Below are 20964 nucleotides of genomic sequence, written 5' to 3'. Positions count from 1 at the left end.
CATGACTTAAGTTGTTTTATGGGAGTTGTTCTGATTCTTTGTATTATCATAGTGCTTCAGAGCCTCTAGTACAAAGTCAGGGGAAAAAAGTAGTTCATGCCCAAGAATTTGTAATCTAAGTATAACCCATAACACAACAGAAGAATACCAAAGGGCAAACTAATAATGAGATAATAAGATCAGCGTCATGAGTGGATCTAAATGTTATAATTTCTAGTGCTTCCTTTGTTAAAAACTTGTTGAATTTAATATACTGATATATATGTGTGTGTTTCTGTTGGTAAATATACACACATAGTAAATTTTAGTGTGCTGTTTAATTTTGTTGGAGCAAAAGGACTTTTGTGATCTGAGAACACACACAAAACATGTTGATGTGAAACATTACAAGTACTTTGTATAGTTTCTTTTGAAATGACAAATGCATCTAGCTCAGAAAATATTTGTTGAAGCTATTATGCCTTGTCACTGTATATTTGAGAATGTTCTAGTGATTTAATTATAATGAAGATAACTGGGAAAAAAAATATAAAATGAAGCTAATTGACCAATCATAATGAGTATGCTTGCTGAAAGGCAGAATTTTTAAACAGTCATAATATTCTTCTGTTTATTCAATTGCATAAATATTAATGTGAGATGTTAACACTAACTTTCACCTTAACTGTTATAAACAAAAAGTGTTTTTTTAACTTATTTTAGGTGTATTGACATACAGCAGAGTAATGAAGTAGAAAGAACACAAGCGCTTCGATTAGTCAGAAAGGTAAAATCTAAATATATATGGTCTTATCAGCTATGCCAATCAGCTGTGCTGACTCCAAGTTTTCTCCATCAGCAGTTTTTTTTTCACATAGTCTCTAATACCTTACCTTACTTTATCATGTGAGAAGAAATGATAGCTGATAATTCAAAAGAGAGAAGGAGGGGTAGTGCTGAGACTTGTTTTGGTTTTAATCTCTTACCACCGAGAATCTTGAGTGGGCTAGAAAAATCCTGCTAATTTTCCTTTGACAGAGATCAAACTGGACAAGATTTGGGAAAAAATTATCAAATGATGAATGCAAGGGTATAAGAACCATATTATTATGTTTCATCTAATGATTTAACTTTATTATATAATGTGTTTAAGCATCTGTAAATCAAAGATGGGAGATTTTCTGCCATTTGAGAAATGAGACAAATTGCCATCGCTGGAATAATCAGTTGAAGGAATGCTTCTAGCCTTATTGCTTTATCCATAGAGGTTGATGCTATCTCTAGTTCTTTTCTCAGATACATGATAAGACATATTTAGTCTGTCGTGGTTACTGTACTCTGTACCCATGGATGTGAGATGTTTGAAGCTGTGGTAGTTGCATTTTCAAGTTCATCCTAGAGAAATTGGCATATACAGCTACTGAAGGTTGGTTTTTTTCAGGCAGTATAGTACTCTGCCTTTGTACTGGACTTTGCTATTCTTTATCTTGCTTACATTCTTCTACTTCTACTGAGCATCTTAGGAAAAACTACCAAAGACTCAAGTAAGGTTTGAAGTAGTTGGAAGAATTGTTCCCCAGGAGCACTGTGTGCATTTAATCTGTTTTGTGTGTATATGTATTTTTAATATATATATTTAGGTTGAAAATATGGAAGCTTGATATGCACTTTCTTTTCTTAAAATGAGCTCACTTGGTTTCTTACCGGAGAGACAATATACTTGATTAACAATTGTGCCAAAAAGAGTTTTAAAGCTTAAACACCCACCCCACCCAAACAAACAAAAACCACAACCATAAAGGAATGGATCCTTGAGGAAGTCACAATTTATAAAAGTTCTTTGCTAATCTGGTTTAAAAGAGAGCTTCAGTGTAGGGCCAGAATAACTTAAATCAGAAGATGGAATGGAAACACATTTATAATGAACTGGTTTTATTTGGATCAGAAATTTGTCCTCATATTCCTGGGCTTTCTTGAACATTTCCTAGTTGAGCAAAGACTTCTGTCTTGCTTGAAAGAAACAAGAGGAAGCAAGAGAAATCAATCCATTAGTTTGACTTAAAAAAATGATCCTGAAAGATAAACAATAAAAAAAAAATCATACCGCTGGTCACGAGTGCTTTTTCCTCCATCATTGTACAAGGATGCTGTACATGGGATGTACATGCATGGAATGTATATGCTGTACAGGGATGCTGATGATTTTCCGATGCTGAGAACTATGTTGATGAATAATGTTTCCTAACATCTCTTGCTACCTAGAACATCCTTGTTTCTTAAAAGATGATGTCAGACAAACAAAAAGCCACCCAGCCTGGCTACAAGTAAAGTTAACACCTTTTTCATGTCCTGTCTAGGCTGCAGCAGTTAAGCATGCATTGGCACAGAGCAGTCGATACTTGAGAAACACTCACTCACAAAGGATACTGTGACACGTGTCCTGAATGGCACATTTTGTATTTTCACAATGTCTTTTTATTACCCTGCTCTTGCCCTTTTCCCATCTCTCCTCATTTCCCGCAAGATCTCAGACTCAGTAGTTTGATACCAGGATTCCTAAAAGATTATATGAAGGTCTTAGGAGAGGAGAATGAATGGCAAATATAACAATCAAATGTAATTAATTTGTGCAGGAGATAATTTGCTGTGAGCTATGGAAGAGCTGAACTGGGTTCCACCAGCATCTTGGAACTATTGTTTTCTGTTCCAAAATATGGATGCAATTCTTTAACCTCATCTTTGATAGCAAAAATGCCTATGTAAGAATAGCACAGATACAAAACATTCTCTCACTTCTCTTTGTTTTCATAGAGTAGAGGAACAAAATGTAAAATATTAATCCTGTTTTATGAATTTATAAAAGGCACTTAATGATAAACTCATTTAAAAAACGGTGCAGGTTAAAGTAGTGTAGGAAGAGAAAAGAAAAACAACTTCACACTTTTTAAATTTGGTTTCTGATTTTTTTTGAAGACTGAGAGCTCATATTCTCTTTTGACTGTACTCTGTGGGGCAGTGATTATAGAATCATAGAATCATTTAGGTTGGAAAAGACCTTTAAGATCATCAAGTCCAACTGTTAACCTAACACTGCCAAGTCCACCAAGTCCACAATATGAACAAATATCTGTAAGACATCTAAGGGAGCTGTAAAATGAATATAGGACAAAAAAATTTTGGAAAGATAATAGAGATAAGCCTGCTTTTGTTGGAAACAAAAGGGATATTAAATTAAAGCTTGCTTAGTCATTCTTCAATTAAAAAATAAAAACAATTTGCAATAAATTTGAGACAGAAGAACAGATTTTAACAGCCAGTGCTCCTTTACACTACTGAAGAGCTCCTGTGCCATGGAAATCCTCCAGCTGCTAGTTTAGGACAAGCATAATTTATACCAGATTAAGGAGCAAAGACCCTGTGCACACATTAAAGGCAAAAAAACCCCACTCCACCCCCTCACCCCCCCCATGAGACTACAAAGGCTGAGTAGCTCGCTATTCACACTTTTTTAAGAGGTATATTTAATTTTAGCAAACTATCCTGTGTACTATGGAACATGAACGTCACTAAAGTTAAACAGATATATTACTATGGGGAAGTAGGTTTTTTTGTCTGACTGCTTAAAAGGGGAACAACGTAATTTGTTATAGCCCACTCAACCGTATCACTTTTTTTTTTTCTACTAATAAATAAAATTGAGATGTCAAAAAATGCTCAATATCCAGTAAACATTTAAAAACTTTAACGTGTTTAAAGTGTGTGTGTGTTTTGTGACATATAGCTATATAACTTATGATGAAGTTGTATTACACTGCAGTTTTAGGAAGATCAGGTACTATACAAGAGGATATAGGGGTGTTGCTGACAGTTGCCTTCCAAATACTATAGCAGCTTCTTTTGTTGACTGGCCTTTTTTGTAGTCTGCAGCAGCCTAAGGTTCTTTCTACAAAACAAGAGAGTTTAGTCTTGGCTAATTAAAAAGTTGAATAGGTATTCAAGATAGATATCTGGTGCAGTATGAATGAATCTTCTAGAAAAGAGCTTGTAATCTACTCTGTTATGGGATAGTGTTCTCTGTTGATAAATAAATTCTTGGAAAAAATCTGAAGATACCAGTAGTTCTCTCTGCAACAGTCAGGATTTTTTTTACCCTTTCTTCTCATAATAAAATAATATAAAAAAAATAAACTGAAGCAGGAAGAAACTGGTAACTTGATGAATAAAGAATTTCAAGAACAAAAGAAAGTGTTTTGAGGATTTGCAGGATACAACGAAGTAATATATGGACTGGTCTGGTAGTATCTAGGAAACAAAATGCTAGTGAATCTGAGTATATTTAGAGAAATACTATGAAGAAACCAGAGGGCTTTTTCTTTCATTTTTGGCAGATGATCACTGTGAATGCTTCATTGTTCCCCAGTTCTATTACTAATTCTTTGATAGCGGTTGGAAACGATGGTCTTCAAGAAAGAGACAGAATGGTTCGAGCGTGTATAGCCATTATCTGTGAACTAGGTAAGATAACTGAAAGCTAATTAAGAAAAATGTTGATGTGGTTGTCATCAGTCTTCTAAGAGATTCTCTTCTGTGGGTTCATATTAAATGGTTTGTATTCAAATAATTAAGGGTATTTGTTTAATAACTAATGAATTGGATGTTAAATGTTCTTAATGTCCATTTTGTATATTTTAGTCGTTAGTTTGATATAAAACAAAACCACTTCAACTTAAAATCAAAATCTCTTAAGTGAAGTACCTGAAGATTTCAGGTACTGTACTTTCCTTTAAGATTTGCCAATTTTTGCGTTACTTTAAAAACATTTCCCTGCTGCAGTTGATGTTTCTAAAACTAATGGATTGGAAGTAGGGAAAACTCCATACATGAAGTGCTGACAAATGTACAAGCGTTCAGAGAACTACAAAACATTTTCCTTTAAAAATTTTTACAGTGGGTACTGTGGTTAGCTGGCTTCTGGAAGTCAGTATTTGTGTCCATGTAAAGGCTATCTGGACAGTGATTTATACTAACTCCCTATACTTATATGTGGGTGCTGATTTTTAAAGGTTGGGGTTTGGTTTTTTATTTTCAGTTTTGTATCAATGAGAAATAACGTCAGCAACATTTTCAAGATACAAACTTCTGTTTTAAAGAGCTAAACAATCTGTTACTCTAGTATATATTCTAGTTATAAATATTTTATCCGTGTCAGTCCAGTGAAGCACAAAACCTTTTTGCAGGGAAATCCAGACACTACTGTATGGAAACTTGGTTAGAAATAAGCTGGGAAATTGCTGCACAGTGGTGACTGACCAGTATTTTTGTTGATGATAAATTAATCAAAAATCTCAATTTATTGCTAATGTCAGTCATTAAAAGCTTTACTGTGTGCCTCAGCAGTGTTCAGGAAGAAAAAGATATATGTACTAAACAGACGACAAGTTTGTTGTATTGGAAATTGTGAAATGTTTTCTTTCCTATCACTGGCTGGAAGTGACATGTTTTTCTTCATTTAGCACTTCAGAATCCCGAGGTGGTGGCTCTTCGGGGTGGTTTAAGTACCATCTTGAAAAATGTGATTGATTGTCAGCTAAGCCGAATAAATGAGGCTTTGATAACTACAGTTTTGCACCTCATTAATCATCCAAAGACCCGACAGTATGTGCGAGCAGATGTAGAGTTAGAGGTGGGTTCAGTTTTACTTGTTTAGTGACAGAAGTTAAACATTGTATTACTAATGATAACATTTAATTTTCACTTCAGATTTCACCCTCTGTATTAGTGCAAAATGTTTAAATGCAACATTTTAGGCTAAGAGCTTAATGATTTATAAAGCAGGAATAACATGACAGATTGGAGTGGGACTGAGGAAAGGGCAAGACCTGTTAACTATTCTCATGTGAAAGTAATGCATGTCTTTCTTTTGTTTAGCGAATTTTAGCTCCTTACACAGATTTTCACTACAGGCATAATCCAGACACAGCAGAAGGACAACTCAAGTAAGTGTTAGTGCTGCTACTTATGCTACCAGTTCATGGTACTGGAATTAAACTGTTTTTCTTTCCAAAGTGACAAAATAAAAGCAATTAGCTAATATTAAACTATTTGAAGTTGAATATGATAGCAACTTAGAATGCAACTTCCTAAAATAGTGTTAAGTGTTTCAGATTTAAAAGGGAAAATTAGTTTTACCCTTCTTCCCTTCCCCCCCCATTATATTTCTTTTACTTAAAAAAAATCATCACAATTATAATTTTTTACTTCACGTATGGGTTTCTTTTTATCTAGCTTTAAACATCCACAATGAGGAGTTTGCATTTGAGCTAGTTTTATGTTTGATGGTTGTATGGTCAGGCTCAGAAATGGAAATGAGAGGTTCCAACCTGATATGGGGGGGTGGGGCAGGATTCTTTGAGGCCAGTCAAGTGTTGGAACAGGCTGTCCAGAGAGGTCCTGCAGCCTTCATCCTTGAGAGTTTCTAAGACCCAACTGGATAAAGCTCTGCATATAACCTGGTCTGGTCTCGGAGCTGACAACTTCTTTGTGCAGGAGTTTGGACTAGAGACCTCCTGAGATTGCTTCCAACTTTAGATTATTCAGTGTGTGTGTGTTTGGTGGGGTGGTGGTTTATTTTTGTTTTCTTTTTTATTATCAAATGGCAATAGACATTCCTCCTACCACGGAACCTCCACTGAAAAAGGAAAAGTAACAATACTTAAAAAATTCTAATCTTTGTGTGTGTGTACACATTGCGTACACACACACACACACACACACATATATATATGTATGTAACAGATTTTTCTTACTCTGGATTTTGTCCCCCATCTAAAATTTCAGTTAACTACTGAAAGTAGTACTTGCTAAGTTAGTAACACTGTTTTACAGTAATTAACGCTGTATTGTGACATTTGTTATTTTAATGACAGAGAGGACAGAGAAGCACGGTTCCTAGCTAGTAAAATGGGAATAGTAGCAGCATTTCGATCATGGGCAGGTAAGATTTTGTTTGTTTATTTGTTTGAAGTTGGATGATTGGAAGGGGAATTTTACTTTCTAGTGTAAGAGTGGTTTATTTAAGCACAGAATCTGTCTCTCTTGATCTGTAGTTTCTATCAATACCTTCCTACGATGGTACTAAGATGTGTTTTGATATTGTTAAATTGGAGGACTTGTACATAGTTTTCTTTGACTAACTCTACTGACAAGACACAGCTGCTTTTTTTTTTTTTTTTTTTTTTAAGTATAGAATGCCATATAAGTTGTACCTTGATGGTGGTACTTGACATTTGATGGGTGTAGAGTATGTTGGAGAGAGCATCATATCATAAGAATTTGCATGTGAGATTGTTCTGCCACTGTAAATAAGAAATCTATTTGTCTGTGCAAAGAGATATCAACAGAATAGTTTCATTAGCACCTGCTTTTACCAAGTGCTATAGTTGAAGATAAATTGCAGTATGGACGTAGTTTTGGATTTTTCATGTAGAAGACATTACTAAATAAAAAAAGTAGGTTTTTGCATTTTTCTAAATCCTTTCTCTGCAGTATTACAATATCCAACATGAAGATATTGCTTCAGGGACTGCTCGGTCTTCTAGTCAAGACAGTGTCTTGGAAATAAACTAAATCAGTTGATGTGACCATTTACCAAAATTTTGGTTAGGATTTTTACAGGCTGTACTTAGGAAAGATTCAGACTGTACAGAAAGGCTTTTGCTTTGTAAGACTATTTGCTTTATTTTTTAATGTTCTGAAAATGATCAGTAAGCTTAATTTAACATCCAGGTATCCTTCAGAAGTCTCTCACGTGTTCTCACTTGCTTGTGGAGGAAGCTTGGAAAGTTTGTGACAACTTTGAAACTTCTGAGAAGCAGTTTGATAGGAGTGTTGCTGCATCTTCCTTAACTCAAACACTTAGAACTAATAGCATAAGCCTGAAAAGTTCAAGTGACTGAAGAAACAATTGTCTTGGAATATGTTACTTGCCGTGGTACTTACACTGTTATATGTTCTTCCTTTTTGTTTTTTATATTACTTGTTATATTGGAGACTAACATCTTAACAGTTTTTAGTACAAAAATGTCCTTACACTGTCAGTCTTCCCAAAGGACATGTAGCAAAACCAGACTTGAGGGTGTTTTTTGTTTTGGTTTCTTTGTTATGGCTTTTTGGGCAGGTTTTTGGTTTGGTTTTTTTGTTTTGTTTTTAGTTTTTTGGGGTTTTTTTGTTGGTGTGGTGGTGTCATCATGTGTGCTGTCCGTCCGTCCCGTGTCCCCCCCCCCCCCCCCCCCCCCATCTGTACTGTCTGCTTTGTTCTACTGTTCTGTTCTCCTTATTCTCCAGACTGGGTTATTCTTTAGAGCTAATTACCATGTCCTTTATCCTCATGTGCGATCATGTCTTTAGAGTTGAAATTCGGGCATCCAGCAATGACTGTGTGCACCCAAATCTATTCCTGCATTGCAATTGGGATGTGGCCATGTATTGGGTTTGCGTGGCAAGGTTTTGGTAGCAGGGGGACTACAGTGGTGGCTTCTGTGAGAAGCTGCTAGAAGCTTCCTCTATGTCCAATAGAGCCAATGCCAGCCGGCTCCAAGACGGACCCGCCGCTGGCCAAGGCTGAGCCAATCAGCGATGGTGGTAGTGCCCCTGTGAGAACAGATTTAAGAAGGGGGAAAAAACCCTGCTGCACAACAGCAGCCGGCAGAGAGGAGTGAGAATATGTGAGAGAACCAACTCTGCAGACACCAAGGTCAGTGAAGAAGGAGGGGAGGAGGTGTTCCAGGTGCCAGAGCAGAGATTCCCCTGCAGCCTGTGGTGAAGACCATGGTGAGGCAGGCTGTCCCCCTGCAGCCCATGGAGGTTAGCGGTGGAGCAGATATCCACCTGCAGCCTGTGGAGGACCCCACAGCAGAGCAGGTGGATGTGCCCAAAGGAGGCTGGGACCCCGTGGGAAGCCCATGCTGGAGCAGGCTCCTGGCAGGACCTGTGGACCCTGTGGAGAGAGAGAGGAGCCCACACTGGAGCAGGTTTGCTGGCAGGACTCGTGACCCCATGGGGGACCCACGTTGGAGCAGTCTGTTCCTGAAGGACTGCACCCTGTGGAAGGGACCCACGCTGGAGCAGTTCATGGAGGACTGTCTCCCGGGGGAGGGACCGCATGCTGGAGCAGGGGAAGAGTGTGAGGAGTCCTCCCCCTGAGGAGGAAGGAGCAGCAGAGACAACGTGTGATGAACTGACTGCAACCCCCATTCCCTGTCCCCCTGTGCCGCTCAGGGGGAGGAGGTAGAGAAATCAGGAGTGAAGTTGAGCCTGGGAAGAAGGGAGGGGTGGGGGGAAGGTGTTTTAAGATTTGGGTTTATTTCTCATTATCCTACTCTCATGTGATTGGCAATAAATTAAATGAATTTCCCCAAGTCAAGTCTGTATTGCCTGTGACGGTAACTGGTGAGTGATCTCTCCCTGTCCTTATCTCGACCCATGATCCTTTCATTATATTTTTTCTCCTCTGTCCAGCTGAGGAGGGGGACTGATAGAGCAGCTTGGTGGGCACCTGGTGTCCAGACAAGGTCAACCCACCACAGGCTATTATATGCTCTTGGGGGGAAAAAAAAAGGCCTCAGGTGCACTGTGGAACATATTTAAATGCCATTAATGTGTATGTGGCCACATGTGCTTGTCATAAATTTTTGTGACATGGAAATTTTGAACTTGAGGACTTTCTTCAAGTTCATATAAAGCACGTCATTAAAGTTAAATTTTTATTAGTGAAAATAAATAGATGAATAGGTGATACTTTTCATCTTCTAGTAATTTTTAATGAACCAAGACTTGGGTTTGTTTATAATATGTAAGACAAAAAGGTGTGCAAACTTTGCTTCTCTTCGTTCATTTAAAGTTACATTTTGGAGAAACTTGTTTGTTTTCTGCATAGCATGTTACTGGAAGTTTCTCTTCATACATCACAGAATAAATTAAAATGCTCAAGGAAACGAGCAAGGTTTTTGCAGCCACATTTTGATTGAAGAGATTGTATATAATTTGAGGCTGAAATTCAGTGTAATCATTAGCTTCAGGAGGTATTCTGTAACACTTATAAACAATTTGAGTGTTTGTCATATTAGTATTGAAATATTAAACTAATTGAGTAAAAATATAGTGTAAAAGGACCAAATTATAAGAGATTTTATGCAAAGTACAATCAACCGTGTTGAAAAGTCAGGAGGACTACAAAGGTGTAGCGAGGCTGTGCAGGGAGAAAATTAGAAGGGCCAAAGCTGAGCTAGAGCTCAATCTGGCTACTGCCGTAAAAGACAACAAAAAACACTTCTTCAAATACATTAGAAGCAAAAGGAGAGCTAAGGAGAATCTCCGGCCTCGAGTAGACGGGGGAGAGAACGTCATAGTGACCAAGGATGAGGAAAAGGCTGAGGTACTTAATGCCTTCTTTGCCTCAGTCTTTAATAGCAGGGCCAATTGTTCTCTGGGTACCCAGCCCCTGGAGTCAGAAGATAGGGACGGGGACCAGAATGGAGCCCCCATAATCCAGGGGGAAATGGTGAGTGACCTGCTGCACCACTTAGACACTCACAAGTCTATGGGGCCTGATGAGATCCACCCGAGAGTACTGAAGGAACTGGCAGATGTGCTCACCAAGCCCCTTTCCATCATTTACCAGCAGTCCTGGCTAACTGGGGAGGTCCCTGCTGACTGGAGATTAGCTAATGTGATGCCCATCTACAAGAAGGGCCAGAAGGAGGACCCGGGGAACTACAGGCCTGTCAGCCTGACCTCGGTGCCGGGGAAGCTGATGGAGCAGATCATCCTGAGTGCTGTCACACGGCATGTAGAGGATAACCAAGGGATCAAGCCCAGCCAGCATGGGTTCAGGAAAGGCAGGTCCTGCTTGACCAACCTGATCTCCTTCTACTACAAGGTGACCCGCCTAGTGGATGAGGGGAAGACTGTGGATGTTGTCTATCTAGACTTCAGTAAAGCCTTTGACACAGTTTCCCACAGCATTCTCCTGGAGAAACTGGCTGCTCATGGCTTGGACGGGTGTACTCTTCGCTGGGTAAAGAACTGGCTGGACGGCCGGGCCCAAAGAGTGGTGGTGAATGGAGTTTACTCCAGTTGGCAGCCGGTCACAAGTGGTGTTCCCCAGGGCTCTGTGTTGGGGCCAGTTCTGTTTAATATCTTTATCAATGATCTGGATGAAGGGATCGAGTGCACTCTCAGGAAGTTTGCAGATGACACCAAGTTGTGTGGGAGTGTTGATCTGCTTGAGGGGAGGAAGGCTCTGCAGAGGGACCTGGACAGGCTGGATCGATGGGCCGAGGTCAATTGTATGAGGTTTAACAAGGCCAAGTGCCAGGTCCTGCACTTGGGCCACAGCAACCCCATGCAACACTACAGGCTTGGGGAAGAGTGGCTGGAAAGCTGCCAGGCAGAAAAGGACCTGGGGGTGTTGGTCGACAGCTGCCTGAATATGAGCCAGCAGCGTGCCCAGGTGGCCAAGAAAGCCAATAGCATCCTGGCTTGTATCAAAAATAGCGTGGCCCGCAGGACCAGGGCAGTGATCGTGCCCCTGTACTTGGCACTGGTGAGGCTGCACCTCGACTACTGTGTTCAGTGTTGGGCCCCTCACTCCCAGAGAGACATTGAGGTGCTGGAGCGTGTCCAGAGAAGGGCAACGAAGCTGGGGAAGGGTCTGGAGCAGAAGTCTGATGGGGAGCGGCTGAGGGCCCTGGGCTTGTTCAGCCTGGAGAAAAGGAGGCTGCGGGGAGACCTTATCGCTCTCTACAACGACCTGAAAGGAGGTTGTAGAGAGGTGGGGGTCGGTTTCTTCTCCCATGTAACAAGTGATAGGATGAGAGGAAATGGCCTCAAGTTGTGCCAGGGGAGGTTTAGACTGGATATTAGGAAATGTTACTTCACCGAAAGGGTTATCAAGCATTGGAACAGGCTGCCCAGGGAAGTGGTTGAGTCGCCATCCCTGGAGGTATTTAAAGGACGTTTGGATGAGGTGCTTAGAGACATGGTGTAGTGGTGGTCTTGGTAGTGTTAGGTTTACGGTTGGACTCGATGATCTTAAAGGTCTTTTCCAACCTATACGATTCTGTGAAAAGAAGGAAGAAATTTTTTACAGTGAAGGTGGTGAAACACCGGAAGAGGTTGCCCAGAGAGGTGGTAGCTGCCCCATCCCTGGAAACATTCAAGGTCAGGTTGGACGGGGCTCTGAGCAACCTGATGTAGTTGGAGATGTCCCTGCTCATTGCAGGGGGGTTGGACTGGATGACCTGTAAAGGTCCCTTCCAACCCAATCTATTCCATGATTCTATGAAAATTCTGGAGATGAGCGCTTGTCATTTGGGAAACGATGATTAAAAACAGTGCACAGAGAATGTTATTCCAAGTATGTTTAAACTTGCTGTTTAGTTGCCTTTAATTTTAGGTGAATTCTAAATAATTTGTTAGTTTAAAATACAGCTTTTGATGGAGAAACTGCTCACAGTTCTGCCGAGATGATGCAAATCTTTCAGGTTTAAGATTTATTCTTTACTGACAGTTTTGTCTTTTCTTTCTGCCATTTCTTCCATGTGAATGTTAGTTTTGCAGATAATTTGAGAATACTGTTCACAGTAGAAAGGGTAAAAGTAGCTATAGTTTTTAATTAAGAAACAAAGTTTTGTGATTAGAAAGCTTTATTAAACATTGATTAGAAAGGAGGTGACATTTTAAAGGTGAAAAATGTTTATGGTTAGTAATTTTTATCATCTGTGCTTGCACTCAAACTAGAAATCAAATTTAACCATGTGTCTAATGCTTTTTTTGTTTGGTGATAGAATATTATTATGTATTTAATGTTTTCTAGGTATTATCAGTCTGTGCAAACCTGGAAATTCTGGGATTCAGTCTCTTATTGGGGTACTTTGTATACCAAATATGGAAATACGGGTAGGTGGTAAATATTTAGTACTGATATAAGAATAATATTGGATGTTTTAATTAACATTTAAAATTTGAACATTTTTGTCAGTTTAGTGGTTTAAACACAGACTCCAATTATGAGACCACTAGCCTCGATTTTATTTGATCCCCAAGTCTAAGTCTGTAATTCCATTATAAAATTCTTGTGTGATCTTAAGCAAGTTGCTTGTTTTTTCTGTCTCGGCTCCTTACACATAAAATGAGAAGGGAATCATATCCTGTATGTCTGAGAGGATGGAATGGAGGAGAGAAAAGTACATAAATTAATTTTTACTCTGGCCACAAGTCAAAGCAAATTCACAGTAGCTGCAGTTAGGAGTTCAAAGCATTGAATCTGAGATAAATAAAAATGTTTCTTCCCAGTTCCCTGCTAAATGAAGAAGTTGATGGCGGCAGCACTAACTGTTCTAAAAAACTGTAATCCAAGTATCCTGAGCTTGTGTAGTATTCATAGTGACAATCAGGCACACTTTTAAAGTAAGCAAGCCCCTTCCTTTCTTCTCTTCTCTAGATTATGAAAATAAGCATGTTATAATAAAAAAGAAACCCTGAAACAAAGACACCAATTTTAGCACTCTCTAGAAATCTCAACTTCAATATTAATAGTGAACAAAAAGACTATTTTTTGTAAATCTGTAAAATTTCTGCCTTTTTTTTGGTAGCAAGGTCTGCTTGAGGTTCTTTATGATATATTTCGCCTTCCTCTCCCTGTTGTTGCAGAAGAATTTATTGAGGCACTTCTCAGCATAGGTAAGTGTTTTAGTACTGGTTCACATAAAAATTATTAAGCTCTTTTACAAATTTGAACTCTTCACTGTTTCCTCTATATTGTAAATTATGTCAGTCTTAACTGTTTTATCACTGAATTCATTGGGTGTTCTGAAGTCCTGTTAAAAACCATCAACTGTTCAGTGTTGATCAAGCTACTAGAAGTCTAACTTTCTTCTGACATCCTTACTGTACATCAGTTGTGTGTTTCATACAAGAGCAGTAGTGGAGCATTTGCACAAAAGACTGTGTAAATAAGTTACTACAAATTAGACTTTGAAGTGTTAGAAGCATTAGTAATGTAGAAGTGTTGGTGAATGTTACAGAAGTTATGAAAAAGGGTCTTTTCTATATAATTGTGTATCTGCTAGCTGTCTCTGCTGCACTTGAGCAGACTTACACTTGCCCTAGGAAAAGTAAATGTTCTCATGTCTATATATTTAGCAGAGTTAGTCTTTTATCTTTAGAATTACTCCTTTGTAAACCTAAGAGTATCTTCTGCTTTGTCTCACAGTGCAAAAGTATGAGCCCAAAAGGAACAAGTCTCAGCCTTAAATGTTCCAGCAATTCTCATCAAACTCTGGTTATAAATGTCTTTGTCATGCAGTTGTATAATCAAGCTTAATCCTTGTTCTGCGCTTATAAGTAAATAAATCATTCTTTGTTGCAAACTTGCTACTTTGCGACATACAGATGTATGGTTTAAAATTTTAGGTGTTCATGATATTTTCTGTTAAACAAGTTTAATGTGCTTATGAATTGGAAATGTCATTATTTTGGTTGATACTTAAATGAGATCTTTGTCTTAGCTTTGAAGTTAGCCTTGCTTTGTGCAGGAGTGTGGATTAGATGACTTGTTAGAGATCCCTTCTGACAAAATTTTCTATAATTTTAAACCTGAAATAAGAGTTAGTAAGAACTGTTATTTACGTACTGACAATTATTAAAATAACACTATGAAATCCAGTGTTATAATTACCATTGTCCATATTTTCTTGTTATAGATCCAAGCAGGTTTCAGGACTGCTGGAGGCTTTCTGATGGCTTTGTAGCTGCTGAAGCTAAAACTATACTACCACATCGAGCCAGGTCAAGGTGAAGATTTTGCAAACTCAGTCTAAACGCTTCTTTTAGTTTTCTGTTGTTGACAAAAATATCTGTTGTTTTCTTGCAGACACAATAAGAAGTGTACTTTCTAAACCATTTCCATGCTTTTTTCTCCTTAGGCCTGATCTCATGGATAATTATTTGGCTTTAGTGCTTTCAGCTTTTATTACTAATGGACTTCTAGAGGTAACTAATGACTTGAAGTTTAAATAGATGCTTGTTACTTATTTTAATGTTTACGGAAAAAAAATTATACATAAAATGTAACAATTTTTTAACTCTTGAAGGGTCTGGTCGAAGTGATCACAAGTAGTGATGACCATGTATCTGTTAGAGCAACTATCCTTTTAGGAGAACTATTGCACATGGTAAGTAGGACTTTTTGCTGAGAATAAGTAATATTAGCAGCTCATTGTAAATAGATATTTCCTATAATAGCTTTGAATTTATGTTACAAATTTGGAACACTCACCTTTGTTCAAAGTAATGGGTTATTTTATATTACAACATATCACAGAATCACAGAATTGTATAGGTTGGAAAAGACCTTTAAGATCATCGAGTCCAACCGTAAACCTAACACTACCAAGACTACCACTACACCATGTCCCTAAGCACCTCAGCCAAACATCTTTTAAATACCTCCAGGGATGCTGACTCAACCGCTTCCCTGAGCAGCCTGTTCCAATGCTTGACAACCCTTTCAGTGAAGTAACATTTCCTAATATCCAGTCTAAACCTCCCCTGGCGTAACTTGAGGCCATTTCCTCTTGTCCTATCACTTGTTACCTGGGAGAAGAGACCGACCCCCACCTCTCTACAACCTCCTTTCAGGTCGTTGTAGAGAGCGATAAGGTCTCCCCTCAGCCTCCTTTTCTCCAGGCTAAGCAACCCCAGGTCCCTCAGACGCTCCTCATAAGACTTGTGCTCCTGACCCTTCCCCAGCTTCGTTGCCCTTCTCTGGACATGCTCCAGCACCTCAATGTCTCTCTTGTAGTGGGGGGCCCAACACTGAACACAGTATTCGAGGTGCGGCCTCACCAGTGCCGAGTACAGGGGCATGATCACTTCCCTAGTCCTGCTGGCCACACTATTTTTGATACAAGCCAGGATGCCATTGGCTTTCTTGGCCACCTGGGCACACTGCTGGCTCATATTCAGGCAGCTGTCAACAAACACCCCCAGGTCCTTCTCTGCCTGGCAGCTTTCCAGCCACTCTTCCCCAAGCCTGTAGCGTTGCATGGGGTTGTTGTGGTCCAAGTGCAGGACCTTGCACTTGGCCTTGTTGAACCCCATACAATTGGCCCCAGCCCATCGATCCAGCCTGTCCAGGTCCCTCTGCAGAGCCTTCCTCCCCTCCAGCAGATCAACACTCCCACACAACTTGGTGTCATCTGCAAACTTCCTGAGAGTGCACTCGATCCCTTTGTCCAGATCATTGATAAAGATATTAAACAGGAGTGGCCCCAACACTGAGCCCTGGGGAACACCACTTGTGACTGGCTGCCAACTGGAGTAAACTCCATTCCCCACCACTCTGTGGGCCCGGCCATCCAGCCAGTTTTTTACCCAGCGAAGAGTACACCCGTCCAAGCCATGAGCAGCCAGTTTCTCCAGGAGAATGCTGTGGGAAACTGTGTCAAAGGCTTTACTGAAGTCTAGATAGACAACATCCACAGCCTTCCCCTCATGCATTAGGTGGGTCACCTTGTAGTAGAAGGAGATCAGGTTGGTCAAGCAGGACCTGCCTTTCCTAAACCCATGCTGGCTGGGCTTGATCCCTTGGTTATCCTCTACATGCCGTGTGATGGCACTCAGGATGATCTGCTCCATCAGCTTCCCCAGCACCGAGGTCAGGCTGACAGGCCTGCAGTTCCCCGGGTCCTCCTTCTGGCCCTTCTTGAAGATGGGCGTCACATTAGCTAATCTCCAGTCAGCAGGGACCTCCCCAGTTAGCCAGGACTGCTGGTAAATGATGGAAAGGGGCTTGGTGAGCACATCTGCCAGTTCCTTCAGTACTCTCAGGTGGATCTCATCAGGCCCCATAGACTTGTGAGTGTCTAAGTGGTGCAGCAGGTCACTCACCATTTCCCCCTGGATTATGGGGGCTCCATTCTGGTCCCCGTCCCTATCTTCTGACTCCAGGGGCTGGGTACCCAGAGAACAATTGGCCCTGCTATTAAAGACTGAGGCAAAGAAGGCATTAAGTACCTCAGCCTTTTCCTCATCCTTGGTCACTATGACGTTCTCTCCCCCGTCTACTCGAGGCCGGAGATTCTCCTTAGCTCTCCTTGGCACTTCATATGTTAAAACCAGCATGAATCGATAGGAAGACGGTTTGGAATGTACTGAAAGTGCTAGGGCTTCTGCTCCAAGAATAATTCTCAGTAACCAGTTGTATTTTTAAGCTGGAGTCCTGCAAACTCGCTCATTGGTTACTGTGTTTGGGAAAAGGACTTTTTGCTTTTCCTAAAATGATCGTAGGTCTGTGGCAGTGTGTTTAGCTTTCTGCCTTGCAGGCTAGGCAGATGAAACTGTTTTTCATGTTCAGCTTGATGTGGCTTGGGCACTTCATATTATTCATTCAGGCAACTTCAACTTGATGGAGTACTCTTTCGGCACTGCTGTTGGTAGCCCCTTGCTGCAGAGAAGCTGAAGGGACCTTGCTTCATTCCTTTTCCCTCTCCTTTAAATCTCTCTTATAGTAGTTTCTCTTTTTTTCCATTACACTGTATCACAACAAGATTAAAGTCTTTACTATTCCTCACTGACAGGATTTATACTTATTTCAACAGTTAGAGATGAGAGGAATTTGTAAATTTATTCATAGAATCATAGAATATCTCGAGTTGGAAGGGACCCATAAGGATCATTGAGTCCAACTCCCTGCTCCTCACAGGACTACCTAAAACTAAACCATATGACTAAGAGCGTCATCTAGATGCTCCTTGAACTCTGACAGGCTTAGTGCCGTGACCACTTCCCTAGGGAGCCTGTTCCAGTGACTGACCACCCTCTCAGTGAAGAACCTTTTCCTAATGCCCAATCTGAACTTCCCCTGATGCAGCTTCATTCCATTTCCTCGTGTCCTATTGCTGGTCACCAGAGAGAGGACATCAGCACCTCCCCCTCCGCTGCCCCCCTTGAGGAAGTTGTAGACTGCCATGAGGTCACCCCTCAGCCTTCTCTTCTCCAAGCTGAACAAACCAAGTGACCTCAGCTGCTCCTTGTAAGTCTTGCCCTCGAGGCCTTTCGCCATCTTGGTTGCCCTCCTCTGGACACACTCTAATTGATGTCCTTCTTATATTGAGGCGCCCAAAACTGCACACAGTACTCGAGGTGGGGCCGCACCAGTGCAGTGCAGGGTGGGACAATCACCTCCCTCGACCGGCTAGCTATGCTGTGCTCCATGCACCCCAGGACACAGTTGGCCCTTTTGGCTGCCAGGGCACACTGTTGACTCCTGTTCAATTTGCTATCAACCCAAACCCCCAGATCTCTTTCTGTGGGGCTGCTCTGCAGCCTCTCATCCTCCGGTTTGTATGTATAACCAGGATTACCCCATCCCAGGTGGAGAATCCTGCACTTGTGCTCTTGTTAAATTTCATACGGTTGGTGATTGCCCAGCTCTCTAGTCTATCCAGATCTCTCTGTAAGGCCTCTCTACCCTCAAGGGAGTCCACAGCTCCTCCTAATTTAGTATTGTTGGCGAACTTAATGTACATTCGACTCCTGTGTCCAGACCATTTATAAAAACTTTAGAGCACTGGCCTTAAAATTGAGCCCTGCGGAACCCCACCAGTGACTGGCCACCAGCCTGATGTAACCTCATTTACTTATAACCATTTGAGCCTGACCCATCAGCCAATTGCTCACCCCATCGTATTATGGACTTGTCTAGCTGTGTGCTAGACATTTTGTCCAGAAGGATACTGTGAGAGACAGTATGAAAAGCTTTGCTAAAATGAAAAGAAAAAATCCACATCTACTGGCTTCCCTTGGTCAACTAGGTGGGTGACCTTGTCATAAAAGGAAATTAAGTGGGTTAAACAGGACTTTCCCCTCGTGAACCCATGCTGGCTATGACCAATGAGTGCATTGTCTCTCAAGTGTTTTTCAGTAACTCCCAGAATAACCTTCTCCATAATTTTACCAGGCGCTGAAGTGAGACTGACAGGCCTGTAATTACCAGGGGCTTCCTTCTTACCCTTCTTGAAAATTGGGACAACATTTGCCAGCTTCCAGTCGACTGGGACCTCTCCAGACTCCCAAGACCGTTGAAAAATAATGGAGAGAGGTCCTGCGATGGCATCAGCCAGCTCTTTCAGTACCCTGGGATGAATCCCATCGGGCCCCATAGACTTATGTGCATCCAGCTGGAGCAGCAAGTCTCGAACAAGTTCAGAGTTGGCTGGGAGTTTATCATCCCCCCAGTCACAGTCTTCCAACACAGGGCTCCGGGGGTCCCAGGGCCCATCATCGATGTTGAAGACAGAGGCGAAGAAGGCATTAAACATCTCTGCTTTGTCTGTGTTCCTATTTCTGAGGTGACCGACCTCATCAAGTAACGGACCAATGTTATCTCTGATCCTCCTTTTGCTGTTAACATATTTTAAAAAGCCCTTTTTTTTGTTCTTCACGGTGCTGGCCAGCTTGAACTCTAATCAGGCTTTGGCTGCATGAATTTTCTCCCTACAATGGCGAACAGCATCTCTGTAGTCCTCCCGTGTCGCCTGTCCTTGCTTCCAATGTCCATACACTTTCCTTTTCTGCCTAAGTTCTAGAAGAAGATCCCTGCTCAGCCAAGCCAGCCTTTTGCCCTGCTTGCTCGACTTCCGACACTTTGGAATTGCCTGCTCCTGCACTCTTAAGAGATGGCTCTTAAAAAGTGACCAGCATTCCTGGACCCCAATACCTTCAAAAGCAGATTCCCAGGGGACCTTACTAACTAGCTCCTTCAGCAGCCCGAAATCTGCTCTCCCCATATCCAGGGTTGAAGTTTTGCTGGCAGTTTTTCTCCTATCACCAACGATTTGAAACTCAACTGCTTCGTGGTCACTGTGACCAAGACAGCCACCAATCACCACTTCGCCCACGAGTCCCCCTCTGTTTACAAACAACAAATCTAGGAGGGCACCTTTCCTAGTCAGCTCCGTTAGTACCTGCACCAAGAAGTTATCTTCAACGTGCTTCAGGAATTTCCTGGACCTGTTTGTGTCCGCTGTATGATATTCCCAGGTGATGTCTGGGAAGTTAAAGTCACCCATGAGGACAAGGGCAGCTGATCTAGAGATATCCCTTAATTCCTTGTAGAATCATTCTTTGGTGTCGTCGTCCTGGCTGGGTGGTCGATAGTAGACTCCCACAACAACATCCGCTTTATTTGCTTTCCCCTTCATCCTTACCCAGAGGCTCTCAACCGCATTGTCGCCAACTGTAAGCGCCATACAATCCAACCCCTCCCTTATATACAGCGCCACCCCCCCGCCTCGCCTGCCCTGCCTGTCCCTCCTGAAGAGCCTATGACCATCCATCACAGTACTACTGTATTTGTCTTGCTCAGGTTGCTTTAGCCTACTCTAGACCAAAAACAATCAACCAACCAAAAGAAACCTGCTTGAAGAGCAGAAGTTAACCTAAATTATTTTGCTATAGAGATGATACTGTTTTCATATACACTCCAGTGTTACCTTTCAGCCTGCTGAGAAGCTGTTAGTCATATGTGAACTGATATGATTTACCTTTCTTGAAAACACTTCTTTCTTTTCCATGGCCTTTCTTGATGGCAAGAAGCGTATGCAGCAGAGCACTTTTTGATCAGTTTTCTTGTGATTTAGTGGGTTTTGTTGTTTTTTGTTGTTGTTTGGTGGTTGGTTTTTTTTTCCCCAAATGAACTGCTTTATAAGAGACACTAAGATAGTGAAATAGAAATTTTTCTTACAAAAATTTGGATATGAGATATCAGACATAGTCTGCATCTTCAGACTCTAGAGTCATTTCAGTGGTGCAGGATTGGCCTGTCCTTAATGCTCAAAAAACCAAGATCACAATCTTTGGGTATAGGATTGTTTATTAGTACAGTGATTTACAACAGAACAGCTCAGCTCAGCAGCATGGGTC

The 20964-nt window shown here is 41.1% G+C and overlaps 1 protein-coding gene across 2 annotated transcripts in view; it reads left to right on the top strand.

Moving 5' to 3' along the window:
* Positions 1-20964, top strand: part of LOC142402952 (rapamycin-insensitive companion of mTOR-like) — a 77996-nt gene that overhangs the window by 44191 nt on the left and 12841 nt on the right. For both annotated transcript variants that reach the window (XM_075488927.1, XM_075488928.1), the window contains 10 exons: positions 703-766; positions 4368-4494; positions 5493-5662; positions 5908-5975; positions 6906-6973; positions 12854-12936; positions 13632-13719; positions 14742-14832; positions 14964-15030; positions 15132-15212. In XM_075488927.1, coding sequence (XP_075345042.1) covers positions 703-766; positions 4368-4494; positions 5493-5662; positions 5908-5975; positions 6906-6973; positions 12854-12936; positions 13632-13719; positions 14742-14832; positions 14964-15030; positions 15132-15212 — 907 coding nt within the window. The remainder of the gene's footprint in view (positions 1-702; positions 767-4367; positions 4495-5492; positions 5663-5907; positions 5976-6905; positions 6974-12853; positions 12937-13631; positions 13720-14741; positions 14833-14963; positions 15031-15131; positions 15213-20964) is intronic.

Source organism: Mycteria americana (genome assembly GCF_035582795.1).
Source record: "Mycteria americana isolate JAX WOST 10 ecotype Jacksonville Zoo and Gardens chromosome Z unlocalized genomic scaffold, USCA_MyAme_1.0 Scaffold_18, whole genome shotgun sequence".
NCBI classification, from domain to species: Eukaryota; Metazoa; Chordata; class Aves; order Ciconiiformes; family Ciconiidae; genus Mycteria; species Mycteria americana.
This window is presented reverse-complemented; position numbering and strand designations above follow the sequence as displayed.